The 16,261-nt window shown below is 48.2% G+C and overlaps 1 protein-coding gene across 5 annotated transcripts in view; it reads left to right on the top strand.

Moving 5' to 3' along the window:
• The window catches only part of ptprub (protein tyrosine phosphatase receptor type Ub), a 185,095-nt gene that overhangs the window by 86,064 nt on the left and 82,770 nt on the right, over positions 1-16,261 (top strand). For all 5 annotated transcript variants that reach the window (XM_066717710.1, XM_066717709.1, XM_066717713.1 and 2 more), the window contains exon 3: positions 7,872-8,143. In XM_066717710.1, the coding sequence (XP_066573807.1) occupies positions 7,872-8,143 (272 nt within the window). The remainder of the gene's footprint in view (positions 1-7,871; positions 8,144-16,261) is intronic.

Here is a 16,261-nt window from a genome sequence, read left to right as displayed (position 1 = left end):
AATTCCTGTTTTACACCTTTTCAAAATCATGCTATTGGTGTAAACTAAAAAAAAAAACCTTGTCAGGGTAAGTATAGAGCGACTCCCGTGTGAAACATCCTGACGTTTCCAACTCGAACTTCCTGTCGGCGGGAGCGAAGTGTGATCGTTTGATAAAGGCCTGTGATAGAATTCATCTCCACGCCGATCATTAATCCCCGAGAGGTCTGCCGGCCCGGATCCTCAGCGATAACGCGGCTGGGAGGTGTCGCTCTGTTCACGCATCGCTGAACCCCGGAGAGAAAGAGAAACAATAACAGATTGAGCTGGGAAAGGCTTTTCTTTTTTATAAAGTCTGGTTAGTGAATCTGACTTCACGGATCACTTCACTTCCTGCTGTAGAAGTCACTGTGCTCTCCGAGGGCAGCCGACTGCGGGGTCGAGTCGGGCTTCTGAGCGGCCGTGCAGTTAGTCGACATGAAGCGTTTCTAGCTTTTCTCTCAGGTTAATGTCATTTTTTTCTTTCTTTCTGTTGCAAACTGCAGCTGATTGATTTGAAAAGGAGAAGATCAGCGAAAAGGCCAGCAGTTCATTGCTTGAATATCCCTAAAAAGATGGGCAAGGTTTCTCATTATAACACACTTCTTGTGAACAATAAAACAATATAAATGACTGATTAATCCAGGGCTGGGCTTTGCATTTTTATTTGAGATTTGTTTTGAGCTGTTTGACACCTTTAAACCACATTTGCCTTGTTTGTCATCAACAGCAGTTCATTGCCTTGTACTGACCACACTTTAACAGAAAAGTTTGAGTTTTTTTTAATCCAACCCAGAGACTTTAACTGAATGCCCTGTAGGGCTGCCATGATTATTGTGATGGCTGGTTCTATATTTCTTCATTTAAATTTCATCTCTGGCCACTAGAGGGCTGTTGATGAGTCGCTTGAGAAGGGTCCTCTGAACAGCTGAGCTCCGAGGGCCCGACTGACGAAGCAGTGATGAGTCCGTGAGTCAAAAAAGACTCCACTGCCCTTTTCTTTGTAGAAAATCATTGAAAACAGTTACAGTGCTGCGGTACACAGCAGGAACTCACCACAGCACACCTCTCAAAGTTTATTTAAATGTTTTTCTAGTGAACATGAATATATGCATGTTTTAAGACTGTAAGCAGATCATACCTTCTACTCATGTATGCTTTGAGTCGAATATTAAACCTCCTATCAGCAGTGATGTCACTATGATGTAACGAGTGACCTCATCCTCAGTGCGATGTCATATGACACAGTGCAGGCTTGTGGTGCTGAGATGTAGTGAACTGGCACTCTCCTGCTGTAAACAGCTGTGACAGTACAGCGTGTCGTTGGTTTGGGTAATTCTAGGTTTGCTCTAGGACTGTGGCATTTCGAATTCTTCATTATAATTATTCTGGAGTGCAGGGGGGTGTGTTCGACCGAGTGGCGCTGGAAACGGTTCCCACGCTAACAGAGAAGGATTCAGACGCAAGCCATGTGGATGGTTTGTTTTGTCCAATTTGCATGTCCCTGTTCTCGATGGGTCTCCAAACTGCCATTGAATGTCACCCAGCATCCTATATGAATTTCTAGACCGAATAAAAGGTCTGCAGATAAGTCAGTGTGTGGATTCCTCTTCCCCCGAATGAGTCGTCTATATTCTACAGACCTATTTGGAGGCCTACGAGTGATTGCAGTGAATATACAGAGTTTAATGTCACCGTCCCGATCTTCTACCCCCTTTCCTACTCCAGCCCTCGGTTTAACTCTCTTTCTGTGCTACTTACTGAACGTCTCCTCCCGCTTAACTCCCGGCGCTGCCTGCCTCTTCTCTGGGGGAGAGACTGGGGAGGTTTTTCTGTCATTGCCCTTCGGGACAAAACCGCGGGAAAGACGAGTCTGGGGGAAAGAGAAGTTCTACACAGTCCTGCTGGCGTGTGCTTGATTGCCAGGGAAAGCAGCCCGTTGGGAAGATTATGGGCAGCTTGCCTTGGAATATAATGTTTGGTTACTCCTTCGCTCTCAAATGCAAAGTCGCCCACCAGCTCTGAAAATATTGCAGGCAGGGTTTCAGTGTGTTGCGCTGTCCAGAGACATGAAAAGGGGACATAAAAACACGTCCCTATGGCGGCTATGATATCGTGTGTCTCGCCCCCTGATGAACTCATACGGGGGCCGCAGATCGGAGGCGTGTCGGTTGTGTGTGCTGGTGCCGGTACTTTTAGATTCTCTCTTCCCTCACGCCTGTTCCTGGGGTGTCCTCCTCTGAGCCGCAGTCCACACGCCAGCGGGAAACACGCGGAAAACAACATGTACAACACAATCACATGCCAAAGGGATACTATAATTATCTTTTTTTTATATAGGAGAACATGACTCACTTTTCTGCAAAATATTCAACACCTTTAACTGCTCTTTTCACTTCGTTTGGCAAAATAATATCTGGTTTGCCGCACCAACACAAAACATTACATTTAGCAAGTTTATCTGTCCTGTTTTAAGCGAAAAATAACAATTTTTTGCAGGTAATCTAATTAGTCTAATTAGAAACCTGGAATAGAAGAACATATCTGATTTTAGAATAGTGTTTTTATAATTATCTTCCTTAGATGCACTTTTTTTTTATTAATCATGTTGTTGTTTTTCAATCTGTGTGGAACACCAGCCCGGCAGCAGACGTCCTGTTTTGAGAAGTGAGATTACTTTTCTAAATGAAGTGAAAATGAACAATTAAAGGTGTTCATATTTTTGGTTTAATGTTATTTTTCTTATTAAGCAGACTCTTCGGATCATGACAGGTTATTCTCGGATACTTTTTCGTATCTTTTCAACACACTGTTACATTTGTGAACGTTTCCTATCCCTCAGCGAGAGGCACGGGGGCCACTGAACACGTTTGGGAACAGGTGGACGTGGGAACAGGTGGACGTACGAACGGCCTTTCTAACACTTGTAGATATTGATTAATCGCTTCTCCGCACCGGCCGGGCTGCACCTCCGAGCTCAGCATTCATCTCGTCTCGGCCGAGCGCGGACTTAATGAGTGATGATGTCATGCAGCCTGATATCAGGAAGAGACGTGCATCGCAATATGGGAACGGTCCGTTTCCCCAACGCTGTCGTTTTCATTGTATCTCAAGCTCCGAAGAAACAAGTGTTGTGTGCGGAAACAAATGTTTTTATTTGGTAAACTCCCCACAGTTCAACCACAATATTGTTCCTCAGCGTATTCTCCTTCCCTGGTGGCAGGTCGTTAACATCTCGTTATCTTTATTGCGGCATTTAAGCGGTGCAGGAAAACACACGCTGTCCAAATACTCGGCCGGATGAATTAAATCAGCTGAAACTGACTTTTCTGCCGCATGTAAAAACATTGGTATCCTGTTTGAAAGAAATGAGTGAAAACAAAAGGTAGGCTTATTAAATCTACCACTTTCTGCATCGAGAGAGAGCGATTATCAAGCCCGGGTGGCTACGTTTTTGGCAGAAACTGGAATAGAGGAAGGAAAGTGGACCCGTCCTGTTTGATTTTAAACAGTCAGAGGAAGAATGAAAGAAAAACAAACAAGCAATGGAGAATGAAGTCCCACAATGCATCCTGGCAGGACTGCCACTCTGTCACCTTATTTTGACTGTTTCTCCTGCGTGTGCTTGTGTGTGTATCCGTTGCAGTGCGTGTAAAAGACGGGCCTTTTCTAATATTCTTTCAGGGAGTTGAGTTTCTCCAGGACGCTATAATGAATGATTGGCTTCAAGGTTGCACCCCCCCTCCCCAGGCCTGCAAAACGCTGTCAAACGGGAGCAATTAAAACTTTCCAAGTAGTGCGAGCAGCTCAGCGATTCCCCTCGCGTCTGCAGCAGAGAGGCGCTCATGTCAGGGAGACGGACGCTGACAGCCGGCGCAGCTGTGTGGAGGAGACCGGCGCGTTGTGGGGAGCTGGAGGTGTTTATTTAAAAAGAAGAGGGGAAAAAATCATGTTTTTTATTCTGTTTAGATCCTATTAATGTCAGTTAGACGGATGACGGAAAGAGAGAAGAGGCAAAACAAAGGGCTGACCCAGTTCGAGAGGCTCCTGACTTTGTGAATCTTGCCATTGTGTGCCCTGGTCTGTGCGCTTCATCGAGGGGAGTTCTGGCGGCAATCTGGAGACATCTGGCGCCCTGCGTCTGAGAGCATCTGCGGGAGCAACTTCCTTTCACTGTCCTTTTGTAGCGCGCTTGCCGAGGTGCGGCGGTTCTGTTCACACGTGTGATCAATGTGTGGAAGAGAGAGTGCATCTCGTCTCACACTGTCCTGCAGATGCCCAGTCGGTGAACATGCTTCCCTAGTGCAACCCAGTCCTACTCTGGCATGGCCCGGCCACCTCGGCACCACCGATGGAGAGGGGATTGGAGCCAGGCCTCCCCAGGTTCACGGTTCCAGTGCAGGGCGTGTAATGGCTCAGCCCATTATCTGTTAAAGTGCCTCGGGGAGCGCCAGAATATTGCGCTCTGCCTCCGTGCGTCTCAGCCACTGAGATGTGGGTGTAATTAAACATGCTAATGAGAAACATTATTGCTCAAGCACCCAGAACCGCTCTCCCTGGCGCAGCAGGCGGTTTCTCCTGAGCGCCTTGGAAAGGATGGCCGCAAATCACTGCCATCTGGAGAGCACGGGGGGGCTGTGCGGGATCAATACGGACCTGAGCGGTTCTGAGTAATGGTGTGGAATGAGCGCTGCCTGTTAGTCATGTGTGTCACTCTGTAAAGTGTAGCTATTTGTTTGCAGACTTGTAGCGAATGTGAGGAGAGCGCCTCGGACACGCGTGGGGTCAGCGAGACTCGTACCTCCTGCCCGACCCGCGATGCCGGCAGACCCTGCAGTGAACGGAGCCGGGCCGATTTGGTTTTACTCTTCCCACTGGAGAGCAGAGCGGCTCAAAGTCTACATATAGGATGAAATGGAAAACAAAGAGAGAAAACTGGATTCACTCTGTGGGAATAAGAGGCGGTTCATATACGGACATTATTCCTAGTGTTTCATGTGTTCCCACTTAAATTGTGGTTTATGTAGGTTTACAACCAGATGAAGAAGACTGATATTTATTTAATCAATCAGTCCTGGTGCTTTCTGCTGTGTGGTCCGATTTAAACTTTGAAAAACTGAAAACTTCAAAGGGCAAGACACAGTGAAAAGGCCTCACCTTCCCATTGGCCAGCAGAGCCCTGTTCATGTACAGATATGCTCTCAGATCTTGCAGCCCCTTCTCGTCCGGGTCTGTTCTGCGTCAGCCGCGTTCAACGCCCCATGACTCGGCACCACGGCCCCCTACTCCTCCGGATCGGCTTGCTTCTCCCCGCGCTGATGTGATTGAAACCTCGCCGATTGAAGCCGCTTCACCCGCAGCCGTAAATAAAGGCTCCTGCGAAAGAGATCAGGCCGGTATCCCTTCACCTCAATCTGATATCTATCTGGTGCTTTTCTGAAGTTGACTCCTTCCATTCTCCATAGGCGCGGGCGTCGTGCGATCTCATCTCGGTGGCACGGGTAATTGGGTCGGACTCGTTTGAGATCCCAATCTGTCATGTGGTCAGGGGCACTGGAAGAGGTGAGGAGCGATACTGCGCACAGGTAATCATTCCCCGACGCGCCATAACAAAGACGGAGACAGAATAGCATCAGCACTTGGCACAGGCAGCTGCAGTAGGAAACTAATCACCCATAGTGCCCTGCGCCACAATCCAGTGCTGCCCACAACTGTGCGATAAACCCCAGCAACTTCACAACCGAAAAACAAGGCAGAAATGGACTTAAAACCAGATGACCTGATCGGACTTTAATCACATTGTTGCTAAACTCATTCAGGATGGAATTTCATGCGCAAAAACTGCAAGGACGTGTAGCCAGCAGGGCTTTTGTGAGTGGCAGGTGTCGGGCTTTTGTGATCTAATCGTGTGTCAGGCGTCTGACTGCCCAGACACACTCTCTCTCTCTCTCTCTCTCTCCTCTCTTGCCCCCTGGTGGTGGAACGAGTTGCCCCTACACATTACCATGGCATTTTAAATTATTGCGCTGTTAGTGGGCTGAGCCGGCGTTTCCACACCTGTAATTAATTCCTCTCCTTGCCTCGACCCTCTTGTTTAACTGCTGGCCCGGCCTCCGTTATTGTCTAATAACAATGTCTGTGTGATTAATGTGGGGGGGCGGGCAGGGCTGGGTCACAGCAGCTGCTCGGATTATAGATCTCGATGCGGCGCCTTCTGTTTGCCGAGAGGCCAGTCCTCGCCGTGCCCTTGACTGCTTCAGACAAACACACGATGCACACCAACGGCTCGGGGAAAACAAACGTCAGCGACCCTGCCTTTCAGAGCCTGACCTTCGAAAGTGTGGAGCTGCGCGGTCAGGGCTCTGGACTCGGGAGCGGAGGGTCGTGGGGTCGTGGCACTGCTGCTGCTGTGCCCTTGAGCGAGATGCTTTACCCAGAATGCTCCAGTACAAACTCAGCTGTATAAATGGGTAACAGTAAGAAAGAATAATAACAAAGCCGAAATGAATCCCAGAGCCAGAATGAGAAGGACATGTACTCCGTGGTTTCTGGTGCAGCTGCCAATCCTGCCGTCGACACTAACGAACCCAGAATCAGTTTTCATCGCTGCTCGTCTGCTGCCAGCGCTCAGACTCACAACTGGTATTGAACTGCACTGTATATATCCTGCTGTTTGGGTATATTTTCCTCTGTCTGTTCTGCACGGCGATGTTTACTGTGTATTCCCATAGTCTCCGGCGCTGTGTAACATGCTCTTATCCTGCAGCGAAGCCTAGATCTCTCAGACCTTGTCATTGATTCGCACACATCCTTATATTTACTGTACAGTTGCAAATTACGCCGAATCAGAAATATTTTAATACACAGGATGTATATTTCAGCCTTCCTCTCGTTACTCTTAGATCTCTGTTCAACTGCTGCTGGCTGATAGTGTTTGAGGTGAAAGTGTGCGTTGGGTTTGTTTCAGCCGCTGCTTTGGTCCGCTTTGCTTAGTTAAGCCATATTGATCAATTAGAAATGCAGAACGTGTGAACTAACCCCCACCCCCCCCCACAAAAACAACAACACCCAGGCTGTGAAAGTCCAGATCTGAACGCAGCTCAGTCTAAGGATGTTGACTTAAGCCAGGGTTGAGGTTTGCTAACTTGGAACATTTTCAGATCATATTATCCTTGATTGAGATTTCTTAAACGTAGCACAAACACACACACACACCCAGTTCCACACACATGAACACACGTCGAGTGCTTGTCCTTGCTTTTGAGTCTCTCTTCTAAGGAAATATTTGCTTCAGAGGAGGATGGGGATTATTGATGCAACACCTTCTAATCTCTCGCTCTTTAACCTCCAGTAAAACAGAAAGAGAAACGGTGACTTTGAAAGGTTGCTGGCCAGTTTCCTGATTTTTCACTTCCTCAGAGACTGATTATGCGATTCTCCTTGACCTGCCGCGTCAGGAGTGCATTGTTGGTAATCTTGAGTAACCTTTGTCAGCTGTTTGTGAACATGTACAGGTATTAACACAAACAGCGCTGCGTGTCACGTGATACCAATTAAATCATTTAGTAAGCAGTCTCAAAAGCATGGACATACCCAGCTTTATACGCTTTATACGGCTGTGAGTTTACAGTCACAAATAAGTTTATGCTTTGACTTTAAAAACAAAGAAATAACAGCACAGCATCGCGCCGAGGTGAGCGCGGTTCACGGAACTCAATTTGGCCTTTAATCAGCTTCCTCTCAACACTGTGAGATCAGCGTCGGAGCGACTGCCCTGCCGATGTGGGCATAGCGGGTCGGCACACACAGAACCGCTGTTTCTTGACCTTCCTCCTCTTGTTTGTGTCTCCCAGGATCCTACATGGTTGTGAACTCCTCCCAGCATGCCACGGGGCAGCGCGCCCACCTCCTGCTGCAGACGCTGAGTGAGAACGACACGCACTGCGTCCAGTTCAGCTACTTCCTGTACAGCCGCGATGGCCACAGTCCGGGGGCGCTGCGGGCCTACGTGCGGGTCAACACCGGGCCCCTGGGGAGCCCCGTCTGGAACGTCTCGGGCTCCCACGGGCGGCAGTGGCACCAGGTGGAGCTGGCGGTGAGCACGTTCTGGCCCAATGAGTACCAGGTAAGATTCGCCAGTTAACCATCCAAACGGAGCAACCCGTCCTGCTGCTAGTCACAGTCCGGTCTCTGCGGTCTGTCTGGGTTTGCCGCAGTGTTTTTTGAGGGCAGCAGTGACACAGGCAGGCTGCTGCAGGGTGACCTAGTCGTTAATTATGCCCCCGCGCTTCCCTTAATTACCATCGATTTCCTGGCAATGTGGGACAGGTCAGCGCTGAAGGGGCTAGACCACTCGTTAGGACCGGGATGGGTTTGGGCCTGTTGTTTCCAATCCGGATAGATTTTTCCTCCTTAACGGCACAATTGTGTGTTTGTTTCATAACCGGGTGCAGGGGGCCAGGGCCACGGACGTTGAGAGCCACTCAATTGGTTTTCCCGCTGGCGCTCCGACCCGGTTACATCACCCGTTTGTGTCGTACGCAACGCCGTCCGTTAATTCCATTCCTCCTTCCTAAACTTGTCAGTGTCGTTAGAAAGCAATTAAGTGGAGTAACAAGCATTTTGAGAGCTGTCAATCCCCCCTAATTTATTAATTCCCACGCAGATGTGAATAATAGGGCCTTCGTTTCTAAATAAATACTCCAGCTTCACATTAAACAGCCGCACAACGAAGAGGTGTTTAATGAGGATGCTTTCGGAGATGTCGTTGTGCAGAAGAGTCTGACAGGAATTTGATGTACGCAAATACACAAATAATCAGTCTTTCTCATGTTTTTGTCCATTTGTGGTTTGTCAGTGATCTGTTTCTCGTGTAAACATACCTAGTTCTGTTTTTGCTGCCTTTACGAATGAAGAAACACAACCAGACGCTATTAAATGTAGCTGTTCTTGTTCGACAGGCATTTATACACAAAGTTTGTGAAAAAAAAACGCTGCATGCAGACAGGAACATGCAGACACAACAGATTGTAGCAGAAACAGCGGTACCGCTCTTCCGCTTTTGATCAGCCTGAGTTTGTATTTGGGGCAAGAAATCATTCGATACCCGAGAGAGCAGTCGGCCTTGCAGATGCTCCTGCCGTTTAATGTTTTTAATAACAGACGAGACATTACAGCAAAACTAGAGACACGTAGCACTTGGAGCTAATGAGTAATGCGGTGCGCTTGTATTTTGGGATTGTTCTCTGTCTGTACTGTCTGTAAAGCACACAGAGACCCGGTCACCGGTCTGGGTCAAAGTGCTGGGTCACAGGAGACGCTCAGTCCTTGCGGAGGACAGGGATTAGAAACTAAAGCACAACTCAACATGTTTCTAAGATGACGTCTCTGAATTTTTAACCCACACCCACAACACGTCAACCCAGTTTAGCGTAATGGTGGCTTTTTGGGGGTCCAGGATGGTCTCTGCGTTTACTTTCCCTTCGCCTCTCGTTTGCTTTTCAAAACCTCACGGGCAAATAAATATCTGTAACTGAGAGGCGCCGCCACACATTCGATTGACCTCAATCTCTACTGACGTGCACAAGCAGCTCCACCGGCCGGTTTTCATAACCTCACTTCACACTGGGGCCCATTTCAATAACTCAGAGGCCAGGTAATGAGATTAGACGCCGCGCGGATCGATGCCATCGCTCAGAGTGTGGGCTCCTCCCGATAAGAGCCAGCCATGGTCACCTTGCTCTCAGAGGCAGGACAAACAATTAAAGTGATTTAGTTTAATGATTTTGCAATGATATTAAAAGTGCTACCATGTCAGTTTCCCAGTATCGGCGCAGCGTAGCGATCCATAAACACCGGGATCTAGAGACAGGCAGTAAAATCACACGGCGCAGGAGGGGGGTGGAGGATTGTGCCGTGTTGTGGTTTGACGTGAAATAAGCGATGAAGTCCACTAGGTTGTCACAAAAAACAGAAACTCATACAAAACTCCTTCTGCCACGTCTCGAGCTGGTATAACATGATGCCTACAGCTTCTCACCGTAATCCCTCAGGTCTGAGACATGATGGGTTTGTTAATTCGTCCGTACGCTGGCAATAATGGTCTACACATAAAGTGACGCTCACTGAGTGGACTCCGGTGGAGTGAGGAAATATCTTCTGACTCCTGTGGGAGAGGGGTGTGTCGGCTCTGGAAACATCCGCACCGAACACCGTGCGCGCCATGCTGCTCCGGAAAGTTTTTCAATCAGCCTTACTTTCATTTTGCTTGCCTATCTCCGGCGGCGTTGCGCCCCGCTTCACGCTGTCTTACCCAATCCAATATCGGCGCTGCTCCTGAGCCGGCTCACCACGCCGCAGGGCTGGAGGTGGAAGCCGTTGACTGGGAGAGGAGAGTGGAGCGAGTGGGCCGACTCCAGGAACCGAGCCGCTGTGATTGATGCCTTTGTGGCTCTGAGCCGAGCCGAGCAGTAAAGCAATGATGCCCAGGGCGGCGTTGGCTTCGGTGAGGTCCTGGTTTTGGTGATGCCACCCTGACGCAGACGTCCCCTCGTGTGATTTTACAGATACCAAAGGGCCCGTTGTGTGTCTGAGTTGCGTGTTCTGGAGACGGCTCTGTGTCCAATGGCTGATCCCTGTTCTTCGAAGACCCATGGTAGAGTTACAGAGGGTGTTTAAGACCTTCTCCATCTGACATGTGTGTGACTCTTCGCATGACTGCCCAGTCTCAGTTTCTCTGTTTGTCCATGTCTGAATGTACAGTTCAGCGCTGAGGGTTCATGTTTTATTGTAACCGTGTGTCGTCTGCCAAGCAGTATCTCAGTCAGGCCTATTGCACTGCAGTCCTCTGCCTTTCCCAGAATCCCCTGTTTCTGCAAAGCCGGGCCGCTGGCTACTGTATCCCCCGGGAGCAGAACCCACTCTGAACGTTACTGATCCCGTAAATCCCACATTCACTCCACTTTCCACGGAAATCAATAGCGAATGAAGGAGCGCTCTCCCTCGTAATGAGCTGCAGCCCAATCTCCTCAGAGAAGCACCGCGCCAGAAAACGACAACAACAACAACATGAAAACACTGAAACTGGCAGCCGACCAGCACCGTGCATCGCAGGAATGGGCCCTTTTGGCAATCGAATCGGCCACCTTAGAATAAATATATAACAGTTAAAAAAGAAATGCACCACAAGAGGGGATAAATCCATGGCTCACACTATTCCCAACCTGTTTCTCGCATTAGGCGCTGCGGGCGGCTGCAGATTAGGCATTAAGGGCACTAGGTGTGTTTTTAAATATTCATTGTTTTCTGGGTGGCAAACGTCAACCTCCAGATAATCTGACAGCTCATGGCTAGAGAAAGTGGCCACACGCCAGGGGGAACGGGATCTCTCCTGACACAGAAACGCGCCCTGACCTAATTACTTATCATTATCGGTTTGGGAGCTTCACTGGATATAGGGATACGATCGTAGAACTGTCAGTGTTAGTAACGTGTGTCTGCGTGACTGTGTATGTGTGTACACGCGTGTGTGTGTGTGTGTGTGCGCGTGAGTGCGTGACTGTATGTGTGTGTGCATGTGTTGATATATATACAAACACATTGACTGGGTCTTCATGGAACATTGGCTTCACATTAAAAAGCAGCCTTTTAGTAATTAACAGACGTGCATAATAAAGTCACATCTAATAACCATAATTTGCAAGGCTACCATCTACCATCGGCTTTGATGATTTCTTCCATTTCCTTTCGCCCTGTGGGACACAATTGCTATTTTATACGGTTGCGGCACGGCTGGAATGGAAAAACTTGCTGGAAACTAAATATTATGACTTGTGTTGATATGGCTTTCCGAGGCAAACCGTTTGTCATTTCCAAATCCCGTGTCTGAGAGTGTTCGGTTGCGTGCCTCCATCCGCGACACCGCCGTGACGGTTAACAAGACTGAACTTTGGGCCGAACGCGAGGCGGCTGTAATCAGTGACAGCGCCGGGGTTAGTATGGTTGTGAGGAGACCTCGACTCTGTCAACATGGGAGGAGAAGCAGTTTAACATCTGTTCGAGGTTTGAAGAAATAAGCAGCGAAAAAAGGATTCAGGGTCTTTTTCTGCTTTATTATCATGTTGAGGCGGCAACACGTACAGTGAACAAAGGCAGAAGCATCTCCTCCCTGTAGGAGCACACAACGACGCAAACAAAACAACGACAAATGAAGGGAATCACCGCTACCTTTCACCAAAAACATGCAGGTCGATGCACTGTCTCGCAGTTTAACTCAAGCTCCGAGAGGCAGCATGATCGTTCTCACAAGCATTCATTCCCTCAACACGTTTCTGTTGTGTGAAGTCGTAACGGGCTATCATCTTTCTTTGTCTTCTTGCATCAGAGAGAGAGAGAGAGAGAGAGAGAGAGAGACAAGACAGAGATCACCTTGAACTTCAAATATCTTGCTTGAAGTCTCTGCTTCTCCGGCCTCGTTGCGCGGCGTGTTATCGGTGTAGGTGTGGGAGAGAGGGAGAGCCTTGTTATCAAATATTTAAGATGTTATCAGGACCCGGAAAGACTAGCAATGAATGCAGGGGCTGAGCGCTCTCTGTCCCTCTCTCTCTGGTCTGTTTTGAGTGCCGGGGCTTGGAGGGAGAGGGGCGGCTCACCGATAGGCCGATTCATGCGGAGAGGGGGATGAAGGGTTATTTATTATTACCCCCCTCTCCCCTCCTCTCTCTGTCGCCCCGTCTGCAGAAGTGACAGAAGTGACATAGCGACATAGTGACATAGCGCTCTCCTCCATCTCCTCGCCGACACCTGGCTGCGTCAATAACTCGGCAGCTCCTTCTCCAGCTGGAGGGGTCGCAGGGAAACATGCGTTATGGATGAGTTGTGGGAGATGAGTGCTGTTCGGTGGGTCTGGGAGGAGAAATAAGTTTGGAAATAACATATCCTCACGCCACAACTGTTACACAGTGCCGTAAAAATATGAGGTTATTACCGTGCCGACCTTTAAATCAGCATGACCCCTTTTTGGCACGTGGTAGTTCTTTTGCCACCCCCAAAGTGCATTGTAGACCAATCAGGTTCGTTCTCGAGGGGGAAGATCCACGGCCTCTCAGGATTGGCACACATGGGGCGAGGCTCGTTTGTGGATGGTGGCATGACAGCAGATAAGAACACAAGGACACTGTCCAATCGAGAGGAGCCCATTCGCCCCATCGTGCTCGTTTGGTGTCCATTAATAACTAAGTGATCAAGGATCCTATCCAGTCTGTTTCTGAATGTTCCCAAATTGTCTCTTCAGCCACATCGCTGGGGAGTTTTTTCAGATTGTGACGCCTCTCTGTGTGAAGAAGTGTCTCCTGTTTTCTGTCTTGAATGCCTTGAAGCCCAATTTCCATTTGTGTCCCCGGGTGCGTGTCTCCCTGCTGATCTGGAAAAGCTCCTCTGGTTTGATATGGTCGATGCCTTTCATGATTTTGAAGACTTGGATCAAGTCCCCACGTAGTCTCCTCTGTTCCAGGGTGAAAAGGTTCAGGTCCTCAGTCTCTCAGTAGGACTTTCCCTTCAGACCTGGAATAAGTCTGGTTGCTCTCCTCTGAACTGCCTCTAGAGCAGCGATATCTTTCTTGAAGTGTGGAGCCCAGAACTGTCCACAGTATCCAGATGAGCTCTAACTAGTGCATTGTACAGTCTGAACATCACTGCCCTTGTGCTCAATTCTACACTTTTGACAATATACCCCAGCATTGTGTTGGCCTTTTTTATTGATTCCCCACACTGTTTGGATGGAGAAAGTGAGGAGTCCACATAGACTCCTAGGTCTTTCTCATGCGTTACTTCATCTAGTTCTATTCCTGATCCGACGCTCCTCTCGGTCAGAGCCGCTGAGACGGTCCTCTTGTGCACCGAGAGCATTAAACCAGAGAGCTTCAGACGCCAGGAAGCAGCCCAGCAGAGCCGTCCTCCCGCGCAGTCGATATTTGCTGTAGAGGTAGATTTTCATCACCTGACACGCATCTGTCAGGCCCCTAATCAGCCGGGCCGTGGTATTGATTATCGCCTCGTTGACGGTGAGGAGAGGTGATTTGGGGGATAGAGCGCAGCCGGAGAGCGCTGATTTATGGCATCTCTCCCGGGGCCCGGTCCAATCCCCTCCGCTCCCGCACTACAAAGCTCCTCTCCAAGTGTTTCATTATCCAGACAAATTGAAATTGACACCTGCCTGCAGTCTCTTAATGGGAAATCTTTTGCGCCAGTTGGCTGGGCCTGCTTTGAGGAGCCATTCAGAGTAACTCGGGTCTTTCTCTCGCTGGCTGGCCTTCACCCAGACGCCTCGCTCTCGAGATCGGACCGGGGTTTAAAAACCCCGTTACCATACTGTTAGTGCAGCGACTGAGAGTAAAAATATTCGGGAGTAGATTTGAATCTAAGCGGTGCACAGTTTTTCTTACACCTGGATTTTTATTTTTGTTGGAGTTTTGGGCATCTTTTTATTTTTATTGAACTGTTGTGCTCCTAAAAAACAACTAAAATAAAACATACATACAACAGCTTCCTTTTGGCTTCATTAATCAGGAAAGGTTGGTTGCCCAAAAAAGGCTGTTAAATAACATTTGATTGGAACAAACTTAAAAGTAAATGGAGGCGGAAGCGGCCTCACAAATAATATTGCAAAGGTTTTTTTAATAGAGCGCTACTCTTCTGCTCTGGCTACTCTTGTTTTACAACCTGTAGCTGTGATGGAAGGTGGATATAAAACCCTGCTATATGAATCTCTAATTCTACAGTCTGGCCTGTCTGGCCTGCACTGGAAATTCAACCAAAGACTTTATGGCTCGTCTCCAATTTTCAGTTTGTCTGGTTTCAGTTTTTCTCTCGGTCATCTTGTTATCTCAAAATGGTTGTTGTGTTTTAAAGGTCCTTAACCTCTTTTCTCACACAGTGGAACTACAATAGTAAACAAGAAAAACAGAACCGAGCGAGTAAAACATACAGACACGAACCCCAGACAAGTCTAAAACAGATCATGAACTAAGACATCAATCATTCAATCTGTCTGCCGGTCTGTACCTGTCTGATAGTCTAATGTAGTCTATATACATACATATACAAAGACCCACTTTAAATCAAAACTGTGCTGAACCTCAGAGCGATTATATTCATAAGTAAAAAAACATCTGACAAACAGCGCCAAGCAGCTGAGCAGAGGGCTGTACTTTTCCATCCGCGGTTTAAACTTCTGATTTCAACCCAGCCAAGTCTGTAGTCGTTATGTTTCATAAATATCATCCATAATGCATATATGCTCAATTTCTGTGTATCTATTGTGAATGAATACATTTGTGATGTTGTATTATGAACCGCGCGGGGGACTTGTTGACTTGTTAGTCTCTCTGTGACTCGGTTTTGAAGCGCCTTTTATTCCATTTCCAGCTCGTTTCTGTTTCACTCTGTTGACTCCTTGGTCTCCCATGTTTTTTTAAACGTCCCTTCCTCTGACAGTGTGTGTGGATGTGATACTCGGATATCTGGGCTGGTTATGCCCATCGTTACCCAGCAGCACTGGTTGAGTGTCGGCACATACCTAGATAATGGTTTGTCTCCTGCAACCTGGACGTGTCTGACAATGTTGGGCTGCTGTCACTAGCGATGCGCATCACTTTGAACTAATGTCATTTGGCAGCGCTGGATTGGTTACATTATTTACATGGCATGACAAGAGCTCGTGTCTTTGGAGAGAACGTGTAGCTGATGCTGCCAGCTCTGTATCGGCAGCGTCTCTGCACTGTGTGGCCCTTCAGGAGTTAAAATAAATACCTTCGCTCTAATGAAAAGGTTCCCAGCAATAGCATGTTTTTTGTTTTTTTATCAAAGCGCAGAATCACCCCTCAAGAGCTGGTGGGAATAGGCGTACGGACATCTGCTAACTCTCAAGCCGTTTGGGCGCTACAAGTTTCTAATTCCATTAAAAGACAGACAACACGATGAGGGCAGGAGCTGCTGTCGCTGAAACTCCTCGGCTCGAGAGCAGCGCAGATAAACGGGTTTGAGCCCGATATTAAATAGACACGGTTTGCAATTACATTCCGTTAACATTCAGAGTGGCTGGCCGGGCTGCCTTTATGACTGCCTTTAGGCCGCTCCTCTCTGTGCGAAAAGACATGAGTTGTGTGTCAAATAACTATTTTATACAAACACATCAGCTCGTGCCATTCCTGTCCTCTCTGGTGTGCGCACCTCTCACCGTTTAAAG

This window comes from Amia ocellicauda, chromosome 11 (assembly GCF_036373705.1).
Source record: "Amia ocellicauda isolate fAmiCal2 chromosome 11, fAmiCal2.hap1, whole genome shotgun sequence".
NCBI classification, from domain to species: Eukaryota; Metazoa; Chordata; class Actinopteri; order Amiiformes; family Amiidae; genus Amia; species Amia ocellicauda.
This window is presented reverse-complemented; position numbering and strand designations above follow the sequence as displayed.